The following is a 23,489-nucleotide window of genomic DNA, read 5'->3' on the forward strand; positions in this document are numbered from 1 at the left end:
TCTGGATCTGTATCCGAAAACCAATCAATCGCCACACCCCGTAGGGTTGCCGAAAATTGCCTCATCCAGTCGTCTTCATCAGTTATCCCATTTTCCTTCCAGATCGTTTCACATGTTTTGCAATGTCGAATGGGATCGGCCGTACCATCGCCATTGAACTTCGGCAGTTTCTCTTTTGGTCCCACCATCACAATTGGTTTCTGTAAACAGGCATTGCTCGGTCCTGCAAGACTGGCGCTCTTCACTCCCACACCGGTGGTCTACACTCTCACACCGACAGTCTGTACTCCCACACCGGTGCACTGGTATCCCACACTGGCGGTCTGCACTTCGACACCAGCGGTCTGCACTCCCACACCGGCGGACTGCTCTCCCACACCGGCGGACTGCTCTCCCACACCGGAGGTCTACACTCCCACACCAGCGGACTACTCTCCCACACTGGCGGACTGCACTCCCACACCGGCAGATTGCTCTCCCACACTGGAGGTGTCGACAGGTGCGAACCTTGGTGAAGAAGAAGGATCTTCTGAAGTTGTTTCCCGCGGAAGTCTATCCCGGACGAAGAGGTCACTCCACGCTCATGCTCTCTCGGCACTGCGAGCCGTGCGAGTTGATGCTCTTCCGTCTGAATTTTCTTCCCTCAACGAACACAAATTCAAGAACTCCTCCCGTGCTTCTTCCACCAATTCCACCCGCTGCCGAGTCTTCTCCAACAATTCCTCCGCACTCCTGTTTCCGTCGGCAAGCTTCTGGAATCTTCTTCGACAATCTGCCTACTGTGCCAGAATTAAATGTTCTTGTGCAGTACGGATTTCATCTTTTCCCTTCGCCTTATTTCGATCCTTGTTAAGCTGATTTGGCATTAATCTTCATTCCTCCCACCTTCCAGATTCATAAGGCAACGGTGCCAAATGTTTACCGTACTGGTAAAGAAACCACCGCATACGGACAATGGAACAGAATAGCAGAATTATATTCGCATATGCCAGAACATACATTATGCTTGATAAGATCCGCAATAGTAGATGATTGATGATTTACAATGATCCCAGACGGGATATAAATACTACCGCCGAACCTTCCCGAAGGGTTTCGTTGGCCACAACATTACATCCGCTACAAACTATTTACTCGTCGGCTACAAAATACAAACACTGCCGACAGTCAATCCGTCAGCTACAAAAACACTGCCGGAACCATCCAATCCGCTGACACCCTTCAGTAGTGTGAAATATTTTCCAAAATAATAAATCAGAGCTATAAATCTTTTGTACTTGCACTCACTCTATTTCACTTGAATAATCTGCCTTTCCATATTTAATGATTCTATGAATGAATGCAACTCTTTGAAATGGATAAAATCATTTGAAAAGCCATTTCTTACACTAAAGAATCTCCCTTAACTCATTAATTCCCTTGTGCTTGAATAATGGATTTTCATAGAGTTAGTCCTTATTATTTCACACTCACATTTCACTATCACCTTTTATATCTTCATATCCTTATGCATCTTCATGAAAAAATACATCACATTGAATAGAGGTGAGCTTTTGAAAAGACGTCACCTTTTGTTAGCAATTCCCTTTGGTTGTCTTTCTAAAATGCTCCTATTTATCTACAAATCAATCTGATTTTTATCGGACATATTTACTTTTGCACGCAAAACTCACCCTATCATCCTTCCCTCAATGCTTTCTTTATATCTTCCTAAGAGGGGCAAATCCATTTAGAGACATCCCCTTTCACCCTTAAATTATAACTCTTCATCCCATATGCTAATCACACCTACCTTTCACCCTTACATTATAACCCTTCATCCCATATGCTAAATCACACATCTGTTTGAAAGATATCATACTTTTCTACATACAAATCTTTTATTACATTTCCATATTTCTCTTTCCGACTTCTCCGTATCTCTATATCTACAAATGCCTTTTCATGAAAAGAAGCATCCATATGAATGGAGATTACTTTTAATTTTTTATAAAGTTATAATCAACCACCTTAGTTCATAATTAATTTTGCTACCTTTTACAAACTTCTCTTCATAAGGTAGTCCACATTCTTCAATGATAAGAATCAAGATCATTGTGACACAAATTATTTCCATCTTAATATCAATAAATTATGCTTTGACATCAATGAAAATATTTCTAATAATCCAAACAGGATTTTGAAGGAGTGAGAAGTTTTTGAGGGACGATTGGAAAGTCCCAAGGATCACAGAATTCCTTTATGCTTGCAGGTTGAGGGAAGGTCAAGTGTGGATACTGAAGTTTATCAGCATGTGTGTTTACTGCAGATGTTGCATATGAGGAGTTGATTTTTTATGTCATTATTCCTGGCTGATATGTTTAGTTTGTAACGGGAGACTTTGTCAAAACTTCCCCACAGTTAAACATTGATGTTGCATGTCACTATGCAGGTCTTAGTTACATGTGCATCAATCTGCTGTTCAAAGAAAATGTAAGATTTAATCTGAGGGAAGTTGCCTATATGGTCCTGTGTTGAAGATTGTTGTTAAAGACTCTAGTTTCTGTGCGAGATTCTGTCAATTTTAGTTTGGAGTCAAATGCATGTCCATGGGTTATTGGTTTGATGAAATCAGACCTCTCTGAGTCTATCTTTGTGTTAGAATGTGTTAATATTAGTGCTGTTAAGCCATTTTGAGTGCATCTTTAGTCTTCATTGCATAAATAATGTCACCATCAAATTAGTCCCCCTATTCTTGACTGCATAAAAAGGTCTTTATTTTTCATCACATCAACCAACAAAAATAACTTTCTAATGCAGACAAACCTTTTGACCAGCACTGCATCTCCCTCGCATTTCCAACTCAGCATCACCACTTTGCATCACAACCTGAATCATAGTAATTCACGGTTAAATCCATAATGACCTTACTTCACATTCAAAACAATGTTTTAGTGTCAAATGTTGCTCACCCGGTAACTATAAGATCGTGTGCCTGCACCTTCTGCATCTGAGCGAATGCTTATATAATCTATGTCTTGCCCACGATAAGTTTGCTGCCAAAGCTCTTTTATAATCTTGTTTATTTCTTCCATTTTCATGGAATGGAAACGCATCAATGCCCTGATGAACAAGTTTAAGAATTCAACACCCTAATCACTTATTTTTTCAAATTGAGAAGATCACTAGCAAAATTGTCTCAAAAAGATATTTATATCAAATTTCAAGCAAAGAAACGCATTAAAAAATCAACTTCTTGATTGTTTGAGCATCAAACTCTAAATATGTACCCTAATGAAATAATCATTTCATACTTTTCTACTGATAACTTAGTGCACCATACACAACAGCAAGAATCAGAGACATTTTCCTTCATCAAATATAATATATTAATACAAAGCATTTCAATTTTGATGTAATCCTGTAGACACTTTGGAAAAGGATGTTGAGGACATTTGACAATCATGCAGGAATTTTGGTAAGATGTGCAAGGTGGGTGAAATCTTCAATGAGCACCACAATATTGACAACAATAAAATGGTAAAGATAAAATTAATATACAATCATCATCCTAAGTCAACATATAATTGGCTATTTTCCTCACTTGTCAAGTGCATTATAATATTTATCCAGGTCCTTGTTAGCCATTTCTGTTGTCTGCAACCAAGGATAAATTTTGAAGTCAGACATAATTCAAATACACTTATCAAGTTTCATATAAAGTATCAAAAAATAAATAGGGAATAACTACATCACCTACATTGAAGAGATTTTGTATCTTATATTGAAAAAGCGACTTTCTTTTTTCCAAGCCTACCTTTAACTCGATAAGCTGATCACAGTATCGTCTGTCAATGTCCTTATATTGTGCATGCTTCAGATCAAGTTTATTCTTTGATATATTGCTCTGATATACTCCTATTGTTCCTTGGTATCGATTCAACTATCAAGCAAAGGAGACAATCAAAGAACTTTTCCAAGCAAAGAACTTGTAAGAAACATGCATAATATGACTTGAAAAAATATTTCACGAGAATTCTGCCTGCCACACCAAGTCTCTTAGTAGCTACAGGAAAGGTAAATTTAAACACACAATAAAAACTTAAACAATCCTTTTTAAGAAAATTGCATGCTATGCCAACATACCTTCAAAAAACTTATCTTAAGAAATATATAGGAAACTAAACCTTCAATCTTCAATTATTACGATGACAGAAATCCAAGAAAAATGATTAGAATTTCAAGCCCAAGCTATTAAAATGAGAGAAATATAAGAAAACTTATTGCAATTTCTGGATTTCATGTAGATCATGACTATGTGAACCTGTCAGATTCAACCAAACTCCAACAATTCGCCCAAGAACTCTTCTAAGTCTAGCAGACTAGACTCAAGGGACTTCCCACTTGGCAATTAAAACATGTAAAATAATATACAAAAAATTTACACTTGCAAACAACACTTCTTGTGATGTTCTATTTTTCCATGATGGAATTTAATAATAATAGAGTTACAACATAAGATTACATAAATAAATAATAAAATATTATAATCGCAATTTAAATAATAATATAATCCATGTATAAAACATTAAACATGCACATATACTAAATTATCATATATATTATTATGATAATAATATATTATCATCTCACACACACACACAGTAATAATATATGATCATAATAAAATATTAATATTATATAGGACATTACTAGTAGGTGTCGACTTCTAGTCGACTTTCCCCCTTCCCTAATATATATTGAATCCATGGCACTTTTGACAGCACAGCCTGCCACTCGGTATTATTGTAAAATAATGAATGTGTTGTTAAACAGAGATAAAAAATGATCTATATATACAAGTATACACAAGAATGTTTCTCTAACAAACAAAGAGAGAATAGAAACATTCTGAAGAGATAAAAAAAAGTTTCCATAATGAACAAGAGGAGTTTATGGAAACATTACAAAAAGAGTGACCATTAGAAAAAGATGGAAGAGAGTATAAATAGAAACTATCTAATATCATAATACCCTCCCTTAATGGTCAATATATTGTCAAAAAACAAAAATTTGCATGTCCTCAAAAAGTGTAAAAGGCAACCTCGAGTTGACTAGAGCGGTTTGCATGTTCTGCAATGTTTGCCTGTGGCTGAGACCCTCCCTGCTTCCACTAGTCAGAAGCAATGTGAGTCTTGCATTCCTAGATCACATGACCAAATTTGCGGTAGTAGTTGCACTGGATTCGCTTCTTCTTGGAGCTATTTTGAGACTGAGTAGACGACTGAGACAAGCCTTTATCCTTATGACAGGATTACGTGGAAAACGCTTGTTAAGAGGAGGATGAAGGAGCACTGCTACCAAATTGTTGTTTCCAACAATACTGCTTCAGAAGTTTGGTGCGCAAATTTGAGAACTTCAGGTCAACATCAGTTGTCGTAATGTTGAGTGTCTCAATAAAGTGCAAATAGGACTGTGGTAGGATTTTTAGTGTAACGACCACCATATCCTCTTCTTCCATTTTATGGACAATGGCCTCGAGCTGATTCTTGATGTCCTTAATCTTCAGAAGATGGTCTTGTAATGACATATGCTCATCCATAATCATGAAGAATAGTTCATTCTTCAGAAAAAAGGCTCTGCTATTATCTCATGTCTCGTGGAGATCTTTAGGTATTTTCCATATCTCTGCAGCTATCTTGCCAAATGGCACTTGAGGCAGTTGATCATCAGTAACTGAAAGCTTAATAAGAAAAACCGCTTCATGACTAGAGTCATCAAACTTCTCTTGAGTAGCATTGATTGTGGTAGGACAAGTCTCGATACCCAAAATAAGTGCCTCAAGGAGACAATACTCAAAGATCGTCATTATTCTCTGCTTCCAAGTGTTGTAGTTCTTTCTGTTGGAACGATGAATGCCTTCCAACATGAGACTGGTGAGAGATGCCATTGCACATTTTCCAATGAAAAGCGTGAAAATTTTGAGATGGCACGAACTTCGAGGCAGATCGATGAAAGACCTAGAAATTTTGAAAACACCCAGAATAAGAGTTCAAAAAACCCAAATAAAATCTACTATTAAATTTTGATTATGTTGACTTGAAAATTGAGGCACGAAAAACAATGCACCTAGAAAAAAGCGAGACTAACCCAGTTGAGATCAGCAAAACCCAACCTAGAATATACAAAAAATTGAGGAACAAAAAAAATGCAAATTTTGAACACACTCGAGCAAATATTTTAAAAAGTTTGAACTAATAATTTCAAAAGAAATTAAAAAATTTCGAAGAGGCTAGGAATTTGCTTTGATACCATATTATGGTAAAATAATAAGTGTCATTAAACAAAGATAAAAAATGATCTATGTATACAAGTATACACAAGAATGTTTCTATAACAAACAAAGAGAGAAATAGAAACATTCTGCAAAGAGGAAGAGAAAGTTTCAATAACGAACAGAAGGAGTTTATGAAAACATTACAAAAAGAGTGACCATTAGAAAAAGATGGAAGAGATAGTAGATAGAAACTAGCTAATATTGTAAGAGAATCCAAGTCAGTAGCATATAGGGAATAACTAATCAACATTCAGGAGGATTAGAGAACAGTACTATCAAACAGTGTAATTCTATACAAGTTGATGCAATTCAACATATTCACAAAAACTCCCAAAAATTTCAGATAACAACATAACACCATCAAATGAACAAATATTGATTTATCACATCTGTCAATGAATCATCAAAATCCTGAATCGAAGTTGAGACAATAACATTCCACAGAAAACACAATAATTTAATATGGTTTGCCCAATCCCTGGGCTACGTCCACCAAACAACAAGTCTAATATCATTATCCAGTGATTCCAACTAGTTTAATGAGGAAATTAAAGTATCAGTAGATAACCTTGCAATTTTGTTGTTTGCGCTCTCTGTATAATTACAAGATTTGGGAAGAAAGACAAAACAATAAAATTAGTTTGATAATGGTTAAGAACAAAATGAAATTTTGTATGAGAACTATTATATTCCTTTAAACACAATTTATACGATTTGGAGCTTCCAAGCATCAAAGGAATTTTACATCTAGAACACAAGGGGAAGGGAAGGATACAAGACTTGGCCAATATATATATATATATATATATATATCCAAAGCCATTGAGTTAAAGGAGACTTCACAGGAGATGCCAAGAATTTCTTTTTCAAACACTCTAAATTTTATGGTGTCCAATCCTAAATCATTTGAAACATGTATTATTGGGGACTAGAAAGAGAACATTACATTGAGGCAAAGACCATACCATTACATTTAATGTTAATTATATGAAAACTAACAAATATACATCACAATAGAGGGGTGTGATTATCATAGTATAATAAAGGTGCAATTTAATTATTGTTTACAAGGGAGTATAAATGGATAGGCAATGGACATACCAATTGGAGTTGCAACCAATCATATTAGGTGTAGCACTATAAATGTATTGAAGGAATGAGTTTCCAAGGGTAATCAAAACCTCTATTATTATCCCTAAACCTTTTTAAACCACCATAGAATTCAGGACACCTCAACAAGACAAAACATCATAACATTACCATATTGGATAAGATGCATATCCTACATGCTAGAATATCACACTAAAAATATATCATTTGAATATATTGAGTACATATCAATGATAACAATCTAATTGAGTACTCATAAGTGCCTACTATATCACGAAATCAGATTGAAAGCTATCTCTCTTAACATATTTAGATCAACATAAGACTTACAAACATGGAATAGACTTAATGTCTGGGTTCATTGTAATGTCCCCAATTTTGAGTTGTGGCAGATTTGAGAGATTCAATCTATTATTGGATTCTTGCAGGCTGATACAGTGTTTAGAGGACCTTATTGTGGAGTTATTAGGCTCTCCAATGGCCTATGGTGAGTTTTGGCTCCATTTGAGGGACTTAATATTTATAATAAGTCAACAAGTGGTTCCGATGAGCTCAGATGAGTTAGAGTTGAGTGATGCTCTAAGTTTTTATTTCTAGTTTCTAGTTTTAGCTCCAAGAATATTGGAGGGAGGGTCTATTTTTACTAAGTCACTGCATTAGGTTCAATCATCGTCTTTCTTCATCAGGATCACTCATGTGTTGTCAGATTTCAATTTTGATGTTGCTTCAGTGAATTTCGCAAGACAGGTGAATTATAATTATTATTCAACTAACTATGTTGAGGTTGCTATTTTTATTGGTATTGTTTATTGGCCACCTTAGTATTATAGGTCATTGCAGTTGGGTTGAAAAGTTTTAAATCTTGGACACAAGAAACAATGACCTTATGTTACAAAATATCATAATATGGTTGAGAAGGTTGTTTTTTGAGCCAAATGGAATTAATAAATTATATTATTCAAGTATGTGCCTAAGTATAAAGCAAAGAAGCTTCTTAAGTGAAAAGTGTGAAGAAGAAGCTAAGTGCCGCTATGTGTTATAAATATGAGCCCATTCGGAGAGAAAAGTATCAAATGTCTATTTGTTAATTTTATTGGTTCTTGTGAGGGTTTTTTTGAGTTGGCGAATTTCAATCCCTTGCTGAGGTATAAAGGTTTAATCTGAGATTTCTAGTCTGAATTTTGTGCTTCTCTATTGTTTCCCACTGTGACCAAGAAGAGGGTTTATAGCTGAATGAATATCTCATGTTTTGGGATGCCTAGGGTCTGGATTTTGGCATCTCTTCTCAGTCTTTTTCTGTAAGTATTCTCTGGCTCTTCAATGCCTAAATTTCTTTTTATTGATGTTGAATTTCAGTGGTCTGAAATTTCTGCTGAAAGCCATATTATATCTGCTGTTTGGCACGTTTCTATCTCTGCTAAACATTGGTATTGATCTGCATTTTCAAATGCCCAATGTCCTGTTAATGGGTGTTCATTCTGTGGTATTGAGGCGGCATTAATTCTGAAGGGAATTGGTAAATTACATCACTGATTTGTTGGCCTAAACATCTGCAATTTCAGACATCACAGGGTCTGATCATCTGGGTAATTGTTATTCTATGGTTCTCCCAAATGCCACTCTCAGCTAGGGCATCGTTTGTGCTATTGAGCATTAGCTATAAGCTACAATGCGGGTGTTCAATTGCTTACTGATTTCAGTCCGCATAGCAGGCATCATTTCTCACTGTTACTAGGCACTTCACTGGGATTATACAGCCCCATTTGGCTGGCTGCATTCATATCCACAGATCTGCGATTTATTGGAAGAAACATCGGAAGCACACAACACATACCAAGTTCCTTTTCATGTTTGATGAAATATTGTAATATGTCAGTGTTTGCTAAGATTTAAAAGGGAATAACTGCAATGGAATTTGCCCACTTCCTTGTTGATTGTTAATCTGAAAGTGCATTTTAATTTCTGTTCATGCAAAGTATATAGCTAAATGAATCAGGAAAAAACTTCATGAGTTTGGCACTGTATTTCAGTTAGAGACTTTTTCTTTTAAATTCTCTTAAGTCATGTATCCTGAAAACCACCAAAATTGCAAGCAACTTTAAGTGGAAGTAATTTTCTCTATATAATTCGTAGTGTGAGCCAGTTAGGGTCACTACATTCATCCAGGCAGAGCAGTTGGAGATCACTTGCAAGAAGATAACAGGGACAGTGGTTATATGATTTTTGAATCTTGCAGTCAAAATTCAATTGCAATTTTCTTGAACAAAGCTTGCAACTGCAATAGAAATATATACCAGAACTGCTTAGGGCAGATTTGCAAACAAATATCTAAATCTTAACTAGCTTAACAAGTGTTTTATAAAATGTGTTGGATGAGGAACACATTAATTGGAATGCAAAGGATACAAGGAATGAAGATATTAAAGAAGATACAGATCAATCCATCAAATGAGGATTAGTAGACACCCAATCAGGAAATAAGGTTTCTGCAATTGTCTAACATATTATCCAAACACTTGGCTGTCAATCGAGATAAGTTCTCTATACTCTGAATTATTTCCTTTGAATTTTAAGTTGAAAAGTATAATGAAGTTTTTTCATTGTTTTTATATAATAATATTTATAAATAGGAGGTATTTTCCACAGCAACTCAAATTGTGATATTGCTATCAGGATTTAACTGTGTAGTTTTTGAGTCAAACTCATTGACCCATGTATCATGAGTAGTGATTCACACATGAATCCATCTCTCATGAGAATAAATGGAACACTTAGCACTCATTGGATCTAAGTGATGCTCACAAAGGTGAAGCACCGAGACCTCTCCGGAGGTCGCCCATCCCAATACTACTCAAGCTCGAGCCCGCTTAACTACAAAGTTCCCTCCATGGTTAAACCCACTCTGCTTGCAACCCCATTTGCAAAACCTTCACCAAGTGTTGTGTCTTATAAGCCATTCATTAGAAAGCCCATTAAGCTCATCAATTGATAAGTAGGAGGAATTTTCCACAGCAAGTCAAATTGTGATATTGCTATCAAGATTTAACTACGTAGTTTTTGAGTCAAACTCATTGACCCATATATCATGAGTAGTGATTTGCACATGAATCCATCTCTCATGAGAATAAATGGAACACTTAGCACTCATTGAAACCTTCGTGGTTCCCTTCGACAAGTTGCTTTAACCTTCGTCTTCATTCGGTTTGTTGTGCAAGAATTAGGGCTTGGTGTTTGGCATGTACAGCATCAATTTGTTCCCTTCTATTTCTATCCTTATTTAGTGTATTTGGCATATATACTTCTCATTCGTGAATTTGAAACATGTATAAAAAGAACACTTTTATTTATGTATATTCTCCATATATTATCATGGGTCATCTATGGAACTGTTACAAAGTTTAGTGTTCTTTTCACTCACATTCCCATGGTCTAGGGCTCATGGGTTAGACCTCTACCGGGTTTCATCAAGGTCCTCAGATTCCCGACAATTGTGTTCCAAGAAGTTTTAGAGGGTTTGGTGCCTGCGTTGTTCCCGCTTGATTTCCTCTTGTTGCCTTGTCTGCACCAGAAACGTTTGTGCAAACAATCAAGGAAATTGATGCAACAAACAGTTTGCAACGAGACTCACATTCACTGAGTCCCAAACAGTATCCTCGGGAACTCCTTCACATACGACTTCCTCTCTGTACAAAGGTTTTAATGCTCTGGCAAAACAAAATATGGAAATTTACAGTCAATTTATGCTTGCCTTCATATAGCTCGATTATTCCGTTTTTGTTAGTTCTCACAATCTCCTCGAGAGGTATTCCCATTTATTCTGCTCTTCGTATGCCATTGTTCATATCACTCTCCCCATATTCGAAACCGGTAGTGGCGCCATATGTTTAACATCGTGGGTAAACAGGTTTAATGTATAATAGAAAAGCAAAGAATGCAACATTGAGTTCCATAAAGTTGAACTGTTAATTTCATTAATGTTCATGTCAATACAATATAAGATAATGTACTTTTGATTGATTTCCAATGTCACTCAGGCGGATGTACATATAGCACCCAAAGGGTCGCGATTCAACCGTTGCGTTCCAACTACCCTCGATACCCAATAACTTACATGCTTAATTAATTACTATTCCTGAAGGTTTATCATTATTCCCGACAACACTCATTTGAGCAATTTCCTTTGGCATACTCGGTAGAACAAGTATACAAGGAGATCAGAGATAGCTTCATCATTGAAGTACCCAAGCATGAATATAAAATAGCAACTAATCGCTTCACGCGATATTCTACAATACATATCCATATTGTCATATCATAATCAAACACAGAAATATATCTTCTTGTAGACAATATCTTGTTTATTGCATATATGTATCGCTATATGAGTCATTGAAGCAAATCAATACAGAATTATGTATATATTTGTATCAGAGGCAGAAAATCCTCTAGGTTATAAGAAGTCAACACCATAGCATATTTTTGCACATATATTATTGATAAAATCAGGAATAGCAAGGTGATATGGTTCATATTCTGCACTAAATAGTTCAATTGCAAAAATTAAAATAATGTAAGTGTGAGGAGTTGTAGTAATTGTTCCAATATTCCAGATATTCAGAAAGGGGAAATAATAGGCTGTACCAGTGCTTATAATTCTACCATTCTATGAGCTTAGTGAACAATAAGAAATTCAAAAACTTACTCTTCCAAGAAGTCAACACAACCTTCAAAGAGAGAAACAAGAAATGGGCAAAGGAGACCTTAATAGAAAGATGGATCAGTTCTTGGTGGAACAAAGGACTCATAAAACAAAATGGTCCAATTGTTGGATATGCTCGCACACATTATGATAACCATCACCAATACCAACAATGGAAATAAAGCACAAGGTAGATAGTCAACAATACACCAATAGTCGTTCACCATAAAAACTTCAAAATAATTTCCCTAATGGCTTAAAAACAAAAATGATAGAACCAATGGCTTCTTCCATCTTGGAGACAATAAAAATGTATCCATAATTTCATCTGCAATTATATCACCCTTCATCAACCATCATTTTTGTAGGAAGTTCAAAGTTCTTAGCTGAATCTTCAATGTACAAGACTCTCCTAACAATCTTAAAAACATATGCTCTCTTATGTCATGTGAGTGTTACTCCGCCAAGCATTCATACACATCAACTAAGAGAATAAATTAAAAAAAAATTGCAAGATATTACTTAATTTTTTATTCCTCAATGAAATGAATGTTCACACATACTCTTCTATTTCAATATAATATAATACACATTCTTCAATCAAAAATATTGGCCACGTAGCCTTCACAAATGTGCAAGACAGAGCGACAAGCTATTCTTCCATACCCCTTAATACTCCTCTCTATCTATGAAGAGAAGAACTCAACTCTAGTGAATAACCTCTAGCCCAAGCCTCCCTTTATAGATTCCATATGTCTCTTGAAAATTCCAGTCCCCCTCTTGATGAACTAAACATGGCTATCAATAAAAGCCATACGTAGCCAATAGATGGCCTTTCAACTTCCCCAAGAGGCCACCTAAAGAGTTATCTTTTAGATCATCCCAAGTGTGTGTCTAAAAGGTTTCTTTTCCCATTTTTATGAAACATGCAATAAATACAAGTGCATGACTCTTCCCCTTGTTCCCACATCATGAAGGGTATTTCTATGATTTAGCATTATAAATGATAAAAAACGGTCTCCTTTATTGAGAAATAAAATTTTCATTTACACATAGGCAACAAATATTAAATTTGGTTTCAGCCTCCTATGTCATTTTAGACAATTTCTTAGGTACATGGAGGCCTATAGATACTTGCATTTATTTTTAATCACCTAATCATAATAAAAAATGAAAGTAACATTCTTTTGAGCAATGAAGATTTCCTATGCATCTGGATGCTTCTGCATCAATCATTTAATCACTTCTACCATTCCTTCATATGACCAGATGTATAGAAATAAAACACATCAATTTGGTTTTTCATACAGTTCTTACAAGTTATTTCTGAAAATATGTGTTTTCTTGCCTTTTTGTTGTCATTGGAAAAAATGTATATATGTCCAAAATTAAACTCCTCAAATTAGATCACTTTTTCTTTTCAAAGCAGTGTGGAAAATTGTTTAAAGCTAAACTTTTAATTCTTAGCCAACAAGTTTAAACTCCTCAAATTGTGTATCACCTTTTCTTTTCAAAGCACTGTGCAAAATTGTTCAAAGATAAACTTACAACTCTTAGCCAACAAGTTCAAACTCCTAACAAAAGACTGAAAGAAAACAGCCTAACAACACTTGAGGAACCATATTTTTATCATTTACATTTATTTTTATGTAACATAATTTTCATTTTGATCTTTCAACTTAAATAATCTTTTGTGCAAGGAGTCCCCTTTAACCAACTTTGTAAAGAAAAAGATGCCTTAAACACAATTCATGAATCACCTGATGATTGATAACTATTGTTCAGGCTTTCCAACAAATAACACAAAATAGAAGTCGCACTCAGATTTAAGGTATGAGATATCAAAGACAAAAAAATTGACAAGCAAGAGTACCTCTTTGTGACATTTGTCAAAATTATCACCTGATGATTGATAACTATTGTCGGGCTTTCCAACAAATAACACAAAATAGAAGCCGCACTCAGATTTAAGGTATGAGATATCAAAGACAAAAAAATTGACAAGCAAGAGTACCTCTTTGTGACATTTGTCAAAATTATCAGTATTCATGGTAAGCCTAACTCTCTTTCACAAAACAATCTAGCTGCAATCCTTATACTCACATATTCTATTCATCTTATGATTCCAAAAGCTACAGGTTTTTCCAATGCATCTCCAAGAGTTTAGAGTAATGAGCCCTGCTGGCTTAACTCTCAATCTATGCTCAAGAGTTTGTCCTTTTTATTTTTGGAAGTTATAAGAAAAAAATTGAGCTTTTGCAATATATGATTTTCTTTTATTTTTGGTTTTTTCCAAATATATAAATGACAATAATTTGGAATACAAAATAAACTAGCCCAATTCAAAATTGAGTCTTCATGAGCGCACTTTTCACTAAAGAGCCTTCTTCATCACACCATTCAATTAGAACAATAAACTCATAAAGTTATTTAATTGAGTCAACTTAATAAATAACCTCCATTGTACATGATATTGTCAAAGCTTTATGAACAGACTGAGATAACCTAACTCACGGCATCACCATTGTGTACTGCTAATATTAGAAGCCAACTCTCCTATAAATAGTAGGTCAACCAAACAAAGAACCTCAAATCCAATTATTAGCTCACAAGGGTCACGATGATGAGCTAATGTATCAACTCCTAAAAACTGCTAAATTGGGGTACCGACACAAACATGAGCATACTAGCATTGATTGGCACCACATGGAGACCTTAAAAGATAAGCCTAGTTACCAGATGTGCATCTTGGGCTTGCATACCAATTTGGCTCCACAGTATGGATGTGTTACAGATGCATCCGATATGTGCATCCTAGATGCATTCCAACCTGCCCAGGCACATTGATCAATACAGATTGATCTGTGGCTGACATTCCCAAATGACACTAACTTGTTTGATTTCCATACAACCTATGTCCATGCATCTCTCATTTTGCAATGTCTATGAGCAGAGATATATGCCCAATCTGTTCTACTGGTAATATCTTTGTAAACAAGGAGAAAATGATGAAAATGGAAGACATAAATGTATGTGGGCACTCTCACTTATTAATCAGGTAGAAAGTTATATCAATTACTTCCAGTATATAAGTTAATTACATTATTAGTTATTAGAATGTTTACTGTACAAGTTATATGATAAAGCATTAATACTATCTTAGTGCTAAATTAACAGGTAAATCAAAACAAAATATGAATTCAGCATTTATCAATATAATCAGTTGATTGCTAATACCAAAAAATAGATAGCAGCAGGAAACTTCTTATATTAAAATAAAAATGAGATCAGGTAGAATATTTGTGTTCTTCTTCTTGCCTCAGATAGAAGTTTTTCTTTTTCCTGCAAATATCTCTTTAAATCGGCTTCCACGGCAGAAGGTTCACCAATACTAGCAATTTTATCATCCAAAGCTTCCATTTCTTGAGCTAGATCATCAACATCTGCTTTAGTTTTCCGATAAGCTATATTGTCATCTATATTTCTTTTCACTTGGTCCTGGCTGCGTAACAGTTCTTGGCTTCTATTCAGCTCCGCTTCAATGTCTGATTTTCTCTTCTTACACTGGCGCTGTTGAGATTCACATAGTGAGAGTTTTTCCTGCAGTTCTTTCAGCCTTTCCTCATTTCTGGAATCAAGATATCTGCAGGAATCCGAACCATGAAAAGTTCAGAATAGAGTCGTAAAAGAACATTCAGCCATAAAAGTTGCTCCGCAAGTAAAAGTAGTTAATATGTAAGACCAAGGCAACTCACGCCTTAATTTTAGATGAGTAGCTGAAAAGCATATCAACATCTTGCTGGAAAATTCCCAACAATTTAGAACTTTCTTCATTCTCCAACTCAAATTTATCCTTCGTTGTATCATAATCCTTTCTTAATTTTTCCTTTTCTTTAGATAGAGGGAAAAAACCTTCCACCAGCACCTGCATACATGACAGCATTACAAAATTTACTGACTCAAAAAATATTAACTTTCTTCATCACACAATATGTAAAACCAAACCTTATTTCAGGAAACAACAGCGTAGATTCTTTAATTTCAACATTTCACATTAGGTTACTCAATTATCATCAGGGAATGAAGAATGATCTTATCAATCTCAGGCGTATAGATATTTATATCGGCAAAGTGAAATATTGACACATTAAAATGTATAACTTATTATGCTATTCCTAATCATTCTTGCATTTACTTGTCATAATCTACTACAGCATTCTTATTTCACATGTACATAGTAAAATCAGAGAAACAATGCAAAGTTGATCAAACCTCAATTTATGGAGCATTCACAACAAGAAAACAGGTGGCCAACTGTATGGCTCTCATGATAAAGAAGAGTAAAACCTGCAAATATTTGCATTCAATTTGTGGAGGAAATCTTCAACGATGTGTTGGAGGCAGGAACATTAAACCGCAGAAATTTAGGCAGAAGTTTGCCAAGTGGACCATATAGCCCTTAAAACTCCAAAGTATTGAGATCAAGCTGGTATGGCATTCTACCCATATGTGTTAGATACACAATTTTTTAGTTCAATCTTGTGTTTATCTCTTTGTTTATATTGGCGCATGGTGCCTTGCCCAACTGTAAGGATTGAAGAGCTCTTGCTTTTCATAAGAAGAAGCAAAACGTACATCACTGATATCCAAAGCAATCTGTCAGAAAGGGATAACCCCAATTACATTCTCTGGATTCTAATAAGGAGGGACTTGACCAAGGAGATGCCAACCCAACTGACCACAGAATTGTGTACTTAAGGTAATACAAAAGTTGAATTCTACTCAAGCAATGGTCCCTTGCACTACTTGATTGAAAATATAAGATGTTTTCACCTACCTCTTTTTCCCTTGAAACAAACAAACATCAGACCAGTAACAGTCGAGGTTGTTGGAGTAAATAGGTTAGTCATCTAGCAATTAATTAATTATTTTTCATCAATTACTGACAGAAATCTCCTACCAATTTCTTCATTTACACTAAACTTAGAAGTTTCTTTCTATGTTTAGATAAGCTAATTATAGCTCATGTTGTCTCTATCAATAAAATGAGGACACGTGTCATGATCCAACTTGATCATAACCTAGGGTTTCCTATAAGGATTTTCTTTTATAATCATTCATTAGTACAATTGTAATTGTTCAGATGTATTCATTCAGATCAATTGATACAATGATTCGTCATTATTTTTGGGGATCGGATATCTTCTCAAGGTTGCATAGCTCAATCATTGTTTTTTCACTTCAAATGTAAAGGTGCTCTGGTTGCAAGTGATTAAAGGGAGTTATGGGGTTCATTAACAACTCTGACAAAAGTCAACATGGTATTACTAATGTTTAGATATGGATGACCAATGAGCTAGTGTCACTACTATAAATGTGTCTGAATGATAAAAGGTATAACCTGCAGAGGTTAAAAGATAAGATATACTATTGGAAGCTCAAATATATTTTAAAAATCATCAATTTAAGGACAATGCATAAGATGTCCCCTCCTCGCACATGGTGAGATTTTATTCCCGTTAGCCAATTGCTGGGTTCCCGATGCCTTTTTGCTGGTAGCTATTTTAATTTCATTGGATTTCAACAGAACTGCTATTTATATTAAGTATTACTTTTGGTAAGTGTTTTTCCGATGCCAAGCATGCCTCTTAAATGTCATCTTTGCTCTATGCAGATTGCATTCAGTTTAGTGTATTGGCAATTTCAATAAGGTGATTGGAATTATTTTATAATATATGCTCAAGTATTAAATAGACGTTTTTATAATAACTTAAAGGTTAAAAATTCCATAGAATCAATGTCCCCAAGTTGGACATTGTTGTCCTCAATTATGGCTTCACAAAATTCAGGCAACCCTAGGCAATTTTCTCATGGATTCGTATGCACATCATCTTTCTTTTAATGCATTAATGAGGCATCATGAAAACAATTTATTATCAACGAATTGTTCTTTGTGTAGTCTTGTCTATATGTTCTTTTGAAGGTTTTCCATCGAAATTATCCCCAAATGTTTGTTGGTAAGTCTTTCTTCTCGCACTATGAACACTCGATTTTTGGTAAACTTTCACATCTTCTCTTTGATTTTCTTTGTGTTGTAAATAGTTTTTTTCTTTTGTTTTTTCCTTAAGTGAATAGCCCATTGGAATTCCGCTCAATTCAAGCTAACTTAGGTCCATATTGGAGTTGTCTTGCTCTAGTTGTAAGGGTAAAAGTGGGGTTTTTCAAGTCAACTGCATATTTTTATTAAAAACCTCATAAAAGTGGACATTTTATTGGTGATTGCACAACATAAAGTAATATTTAACATTTAAAATGTATTTTGTAGTCCATTTGAAAATTTCAACTTGATTTAACCATAGTTTTTTATGTATTATGAAAATAGCCTATTTCTAGACTATTTTTCATGTTACTTTATTAAAAAATATAGTTAATTATTAAATATAAATACATGAAACACCTTAAGTGCATAAATTGAGATTTTTATTACACATTGCATACATCAGCATGCAAATCACTATGTGAAAACCCACTTCCAATAAAATATAAGTCCCAGCATTAATTTAAATGGACTTTTTCAATGCAATAACACATTTTAATGTGTTACGTGGGTTTTTAATATGCATTTGCATATTTTAAACTTATCAAATCAATGTAAGTGGCAAAATCTAACCCATTTACATATGTTTTTGCATGTATAAGTTTATTTTATATATATATATATATATATATATATATATATATATATATATATATATATATATATATATATATATGTATGCATTTAAATAGTGTTTTTCTAACCCATTGCATATACATCTTTCAAAACTACCACATAATGGACTTTTTAAATCAAATAGCATGTTTTTATAACATGTAAATGCATGTCTAAACTGAGTTTTTACTTAACTTAGACATAAGTGGTGATTTTGGAGCCAATCGCATGTGTATGTGATAAAAGAAAACCCATTTCCACAAAGCTTAATCAAAAGTGGCAATTTTGGGCTTCATTACATGTGTTTTAAAATATGTTTTTGAGTCTTAAAAGTGAGCCAAGGCAAAGTGGCGAATTTTAACCCATTTGCATACCATCCCAACATGTAAATGGCTCTTAAAAGCATCGTTTTAATGACTTAAATCCTCACTCAAACCAAAGTGGTGATTTTTGGCTCAATTACATGTATTTCCAACATGTAAATGCAACCAAAAAGTGTGTTTTACTTCATAAAATGAGGTTTTTTTATTAAACACCTCAAGATAGCGATTTCTAGCCCAAAAACACATTTTTTGGCTCTCAAAACTTCACTTTTTGGGTTTTTTTTCCTCCAAAAACGGGTTTTCCACCCTTCAAATGCCCATATCTTGAGGAATACTTGGTCGTTTTTGATGATCTATTGGTTGTTTTTGACTAAAATCACCTAAAGAACACATTAGGCTACTCAGAAAGGGAGTTTGTTGAGTTTTTTCTTCATTTCTCAACCCATCTAGGGCATGTTTTTACTCAAAAACAGCCTAGTTTTGAGCAATTTGCACCAATAAAACAGCAAGCATTTGAATCAAGGTAAGTTTGAAAGCATTTCCTATCCTTCCTAGCTTGCATTCAAGTCTTTTAAATCACTTGATATGCTTTGGTCACCATTTTTCAAATTCTTTGGATGTTGCACATTGCTTGGTCAAAACAATTGCTAAAATGATGCAATTTTTTGCTCTAACTTCCTACACTTGCCAAGCTATGAATTTTGACTCATCTCTTATAAGGACCGAGTCAAAATTCAAATTCTATTTAACACTTGATCTTGCAATCTTTCTAAATCCAAGAAATCATTTCCATTTTGAGATTTGCATCTCTTTTTGTGTGAATGAAGTTGTTCCCTCTATCTTACATCTTCTCCAACTTGCATGTGCAAGGTTTCATTTACTTGCATATGCATTCAGGTGTAAAATCTTGTTCTCAAAAGAAAGGCAAGCTCACTATTTTCCACACATGCGAATGCAAGATAAAACCCCACCACCATGCATTCCATGCATCTCCATATGGCTGCCCTATGGTTGAAGTTTCTCCCACATGCTCGCCTAATAGAGTATCACTTTTTGTACTTATCAAAACATGTTATGCCTAATGTATTACTCATTTTTTCTTCTCATTCACTTAACTCCAAGCCTATTAGCCATTTTTGGTTGTTCTAAATCACTTTTTAGCCATTTTGAGCTCGACCAATTTGTTCGTTCATGTCCCTAACCATTGCATGTTGTTTCCCTATAAATACCTTGCTTGAGTCTGTGTTTTTACACACCCAAGTTTGCTATGGACCCTTCATACGATAATGTTCATATACTATGGAACTTTCATGTGAGAGTTGTGCAAGCACACTTTCGGCAATGTCAAGCAAAATTACACCAGCAAAAGAAAAAGAGACTATTGTTGGATTGAATGACATTCTCAAGTCACTCAATCATCAACTCGAGTTGATGGATGGGAATCTTGTTGCCTGGAAAAGCATGATGGAGATTGATTTGAACGTCTTGTGTGAGTGTGAAGTCATCATGTCTGTTGAGATGTACCATGATTATGCACATGTGATGACCAACAAAGAGAAAGTTCTACAAGGACTTGTAAAAGATGCAAAAGCAGCAGTAGCCAAGATAACTAACCAAGAAAGTGTGATCAGAGAGGCATGTAGAGGGCTATCATGCGAAATCATCACTAAAGATAATGGACTCAAGAATCAAGAAGTTCTCACAAGGTTCGCAGAGGCCATCAACTTACAACTTGAAGTGGAAGACTTCAACATCAGTGTCCTCGATACATTTGCAAGCTGAATGTATTCATTGAAGAATCTGCAAAATCGAATGTAGATTTGTAACAAAGAGATAACTAGAGCAGCAAGTAATACTTAGGTAGGTTATAATGATCTTACAACACATCGGCGAACCACATGTTGTAGTTGTATGCAAGTCCCTACGAAAGTTTGGAGAGTTGGTTGATACCATGTGAATACTTCAAATTAGATTTTCATATGCTTTAAGTAGAATAGCAATAGGAATGCTACATGTAAAGAGCATCCATGTTGTAAGTACAGGATAACATGCAACTGTATAACCAACTCATGTAGTTGGGTTGCAATTGCATTAGGCATGCAATTTTGAATTAAGTCAAAGTAGTTAGAGATAAGTCAAGGTGGTTGAGGTTGTTCCACTTTTTCCTCCACCTCTCTCCTATTTTTATATATAATGAAGGGAGGGCATTGTAAATAATCATCTCTAGGCAAGGCAAGAAAATTCTACCAGTTTGTATTGTGCACTCTAAGACTCTATGCTTGGATGTAAATCAAATTGATTTCAATAAAAGAGGCAACTTGCTTTCAAACATTGTGTCAATTCATGTGTTATGTGACAACATTTTTTGGATATTGATTGTAAGTTTTGAAGCTTTGATCAAGAAGGATTTGAATTTAATTGTGTAGACTTTGAGCTGCCTATTGCATTTACAGCTAATTTGAACTTTTGAAGACTTGGTGTTGCAGGAGGACAAATTGTAATAGATAGTAGTGGCTGTTATCACTTAGATTTGAATACTTTGGACTTCAATTTTAAGTGTTTTTATTGAATTTGAGAGTATCCAGTAAGAGATTTTGTGCTTTATTAGTTATTTTGCTTGAGTCTTCATTCGAGGCAACAAATGCAAGAGACTTTGGGTTCCTGTTTTTGTTTCACAAAATATAAAAAGTAAACTGCTGCCCCTGGTGTAGTTCTTACGTCAATTCCAAGGTCACCGATATTATTGTAGCAATAAGGCACTTTTTCTTAAGTTGGAAAGTTATAGGTGTATGCAAATCAATCCTAAAAAAAGAGGAATTGATCAAGAGAACCATCATTTTTGTAATTTTAGTTAAGTTGCTATTGAAGCCACTGACAGTAAGAAGGGAGCCTCCCCTATTGCTAAAAGGCGAGAGGAATCTCATGAAATGTTGCTTAAAGTCACAATTTTGTAAGTCGTAGTCAGTGACGCACAAAAAAATTAGCCAACAAACATCTAGGCCAAAGGGATCAAAGTTATTTATAGAAGGTGCTAAGGGAGGTCATTTTTGAAGGAAACAAAATATTTCAAAATTTAAAATGCTCTAGTTTTACTCCAAAATCTATAAACCGGAGTTTTTGGCCCTCTACTCTTCATTCAAAGTATGCACACATACAAAATGTTGTTGAGCTAAGATTTGGAGTTATTTCAAAAGTTGTTGAGGTCAAAAACCTATTGCAATCTTTGCAGTTTTCATATTGAATGATCCACCCTAGCTGTTTCTATATTTTCTCTCAAGAAATACACTTGCCTTGCACAAGTTTTTGGTGATTTGGTGTTTTAACGATAAAGATTTATCGAATTTTAATTCAGATATAGGTGTTTGATTATGTTGTTAATATTGTTAACAATTCTGGCATGTTTGCGAGGTTCCTAGTTGAGTTTTGGTTAATCTTTGTCTCACAAGGTGGAGTTGAATGGTAAAGCAACCCTATTAGATTGCAAACAATCGTTAGAAAACTCCATCTTTGTCACAGATACCTCTAATGAGTTCTTTCTCCTCTTCCAACACCTGGAGAAAACAAGCACTGCTTTGTACTCTATTTCCTCATCATGCAATCAACTCCACCCCAATCCGACCTCCTCCAAACATTCCAACTCCACCATATATGCATTCTAAAATATCCACTACCCTCACAACCTCAACATACACCTCTCTACCATAGTCTACTATGCTCAAGAACGTTGGTTAAGATACTATGACGTAAAGGACTCTTTGTACACATCTAAGCACCTACTTTTCTACACTTGAAGAATGGCTATTCCACCTAGCTATCATACAAAGCACAACAAAGAGAAAAACAAAATTTGCAAGAAAATTGTCTTCAATTTCTCAATAAAATGAATTACAAATTCATCAATTACAAAATAGTTGCCACCTAGGATGTATAATACTGCTAGCTTTACTTCTCAAGCTTTGTAAAGGACTCAAATCTGGGTGATCAAACAACTTGCCCAAGCCCCACTTTATAACCTCTTCGTGCTTCTTCGAAGTTGTGAATACCCTGAACTATCTTCTGCAGCTATGCCAGTGAAATAAGATGATTTTTTGTGTTTTTTCAGTTTATAAGCTTGTTTGATTTTTGAAAAAGAAAAAAAAATTGCTTCAAGGAAACAATACTGAAACATAATGCTAAATTGCTCCATTGATGCCAAATGCCAACTATGCAATTTGTAATGTCCCCGTCATAAAATAAATGTACTCATTTAATCTTTGTAACGGGCCAATTCATTTATTTTATCTCGGACCCATTTTTATTTAGTTTTCGTAGTTTGTGTCGCCGTCGGCT

The 23,489-nt window shown here is 34.8% G+C and overlaps 1 protein-coding gene across 1 annotated transcript in view; it reads right to left on the reverse strand.

The window, feature by feature from the left end:
• The window catches only part of RAD50 (DNA repair-recombination protein (RAD50)), a 236,507-nt gene that overhangs the window by 19,963 nt on the left and 193,055 nt on the right, over window positions 1-23,489 (reverse strand). The window contains exons 20-25 of the mRNA XM_089806593.1: window positions 15,881-16,050; window positions 15,444-15,768; window positions 3,797-3,922; window positions 3,584-3,636; window positions 2,952-3,102; window positions 2,806-2,868 (exon numbers count right to left, since the gene is read on the reverse strand). Of these exons, the coding sequence (XP_089662719.1) occupies window positions 2,806-2,868; window positions 2,952-3,102; window positions 3,584-3,636; window positions 3,797-3,922; window positions 15,444-15,768; window positions 15,881-16,050 (888 nt within the window). The remainder of the gene's footprint in view (window positions 1-2,805; window positions 2,869-2,951; window positions 3,103-3,583; window positions 3,637-3,796; window positions 3,923-15,443; window positions 15,769-15,880; window positions 16,051-23,489) is intronic.

The sequence above is a fragment of the Cupressus sempervirens genome, chromosome 10 (genome assembly GCF_028749045.1).
Source record: "Cupressus sempervirens isolate cs-2001-9-10 chromosome 10, ASM2874904v1, whole genome shotgun sequence".
Lineage (NCBI taxonomy): Eukaryota > Viridiplantae > Streptophyta > Pinopsida > Cupressales > Cupressaceae > Cupressus > Cupressus sempervirens.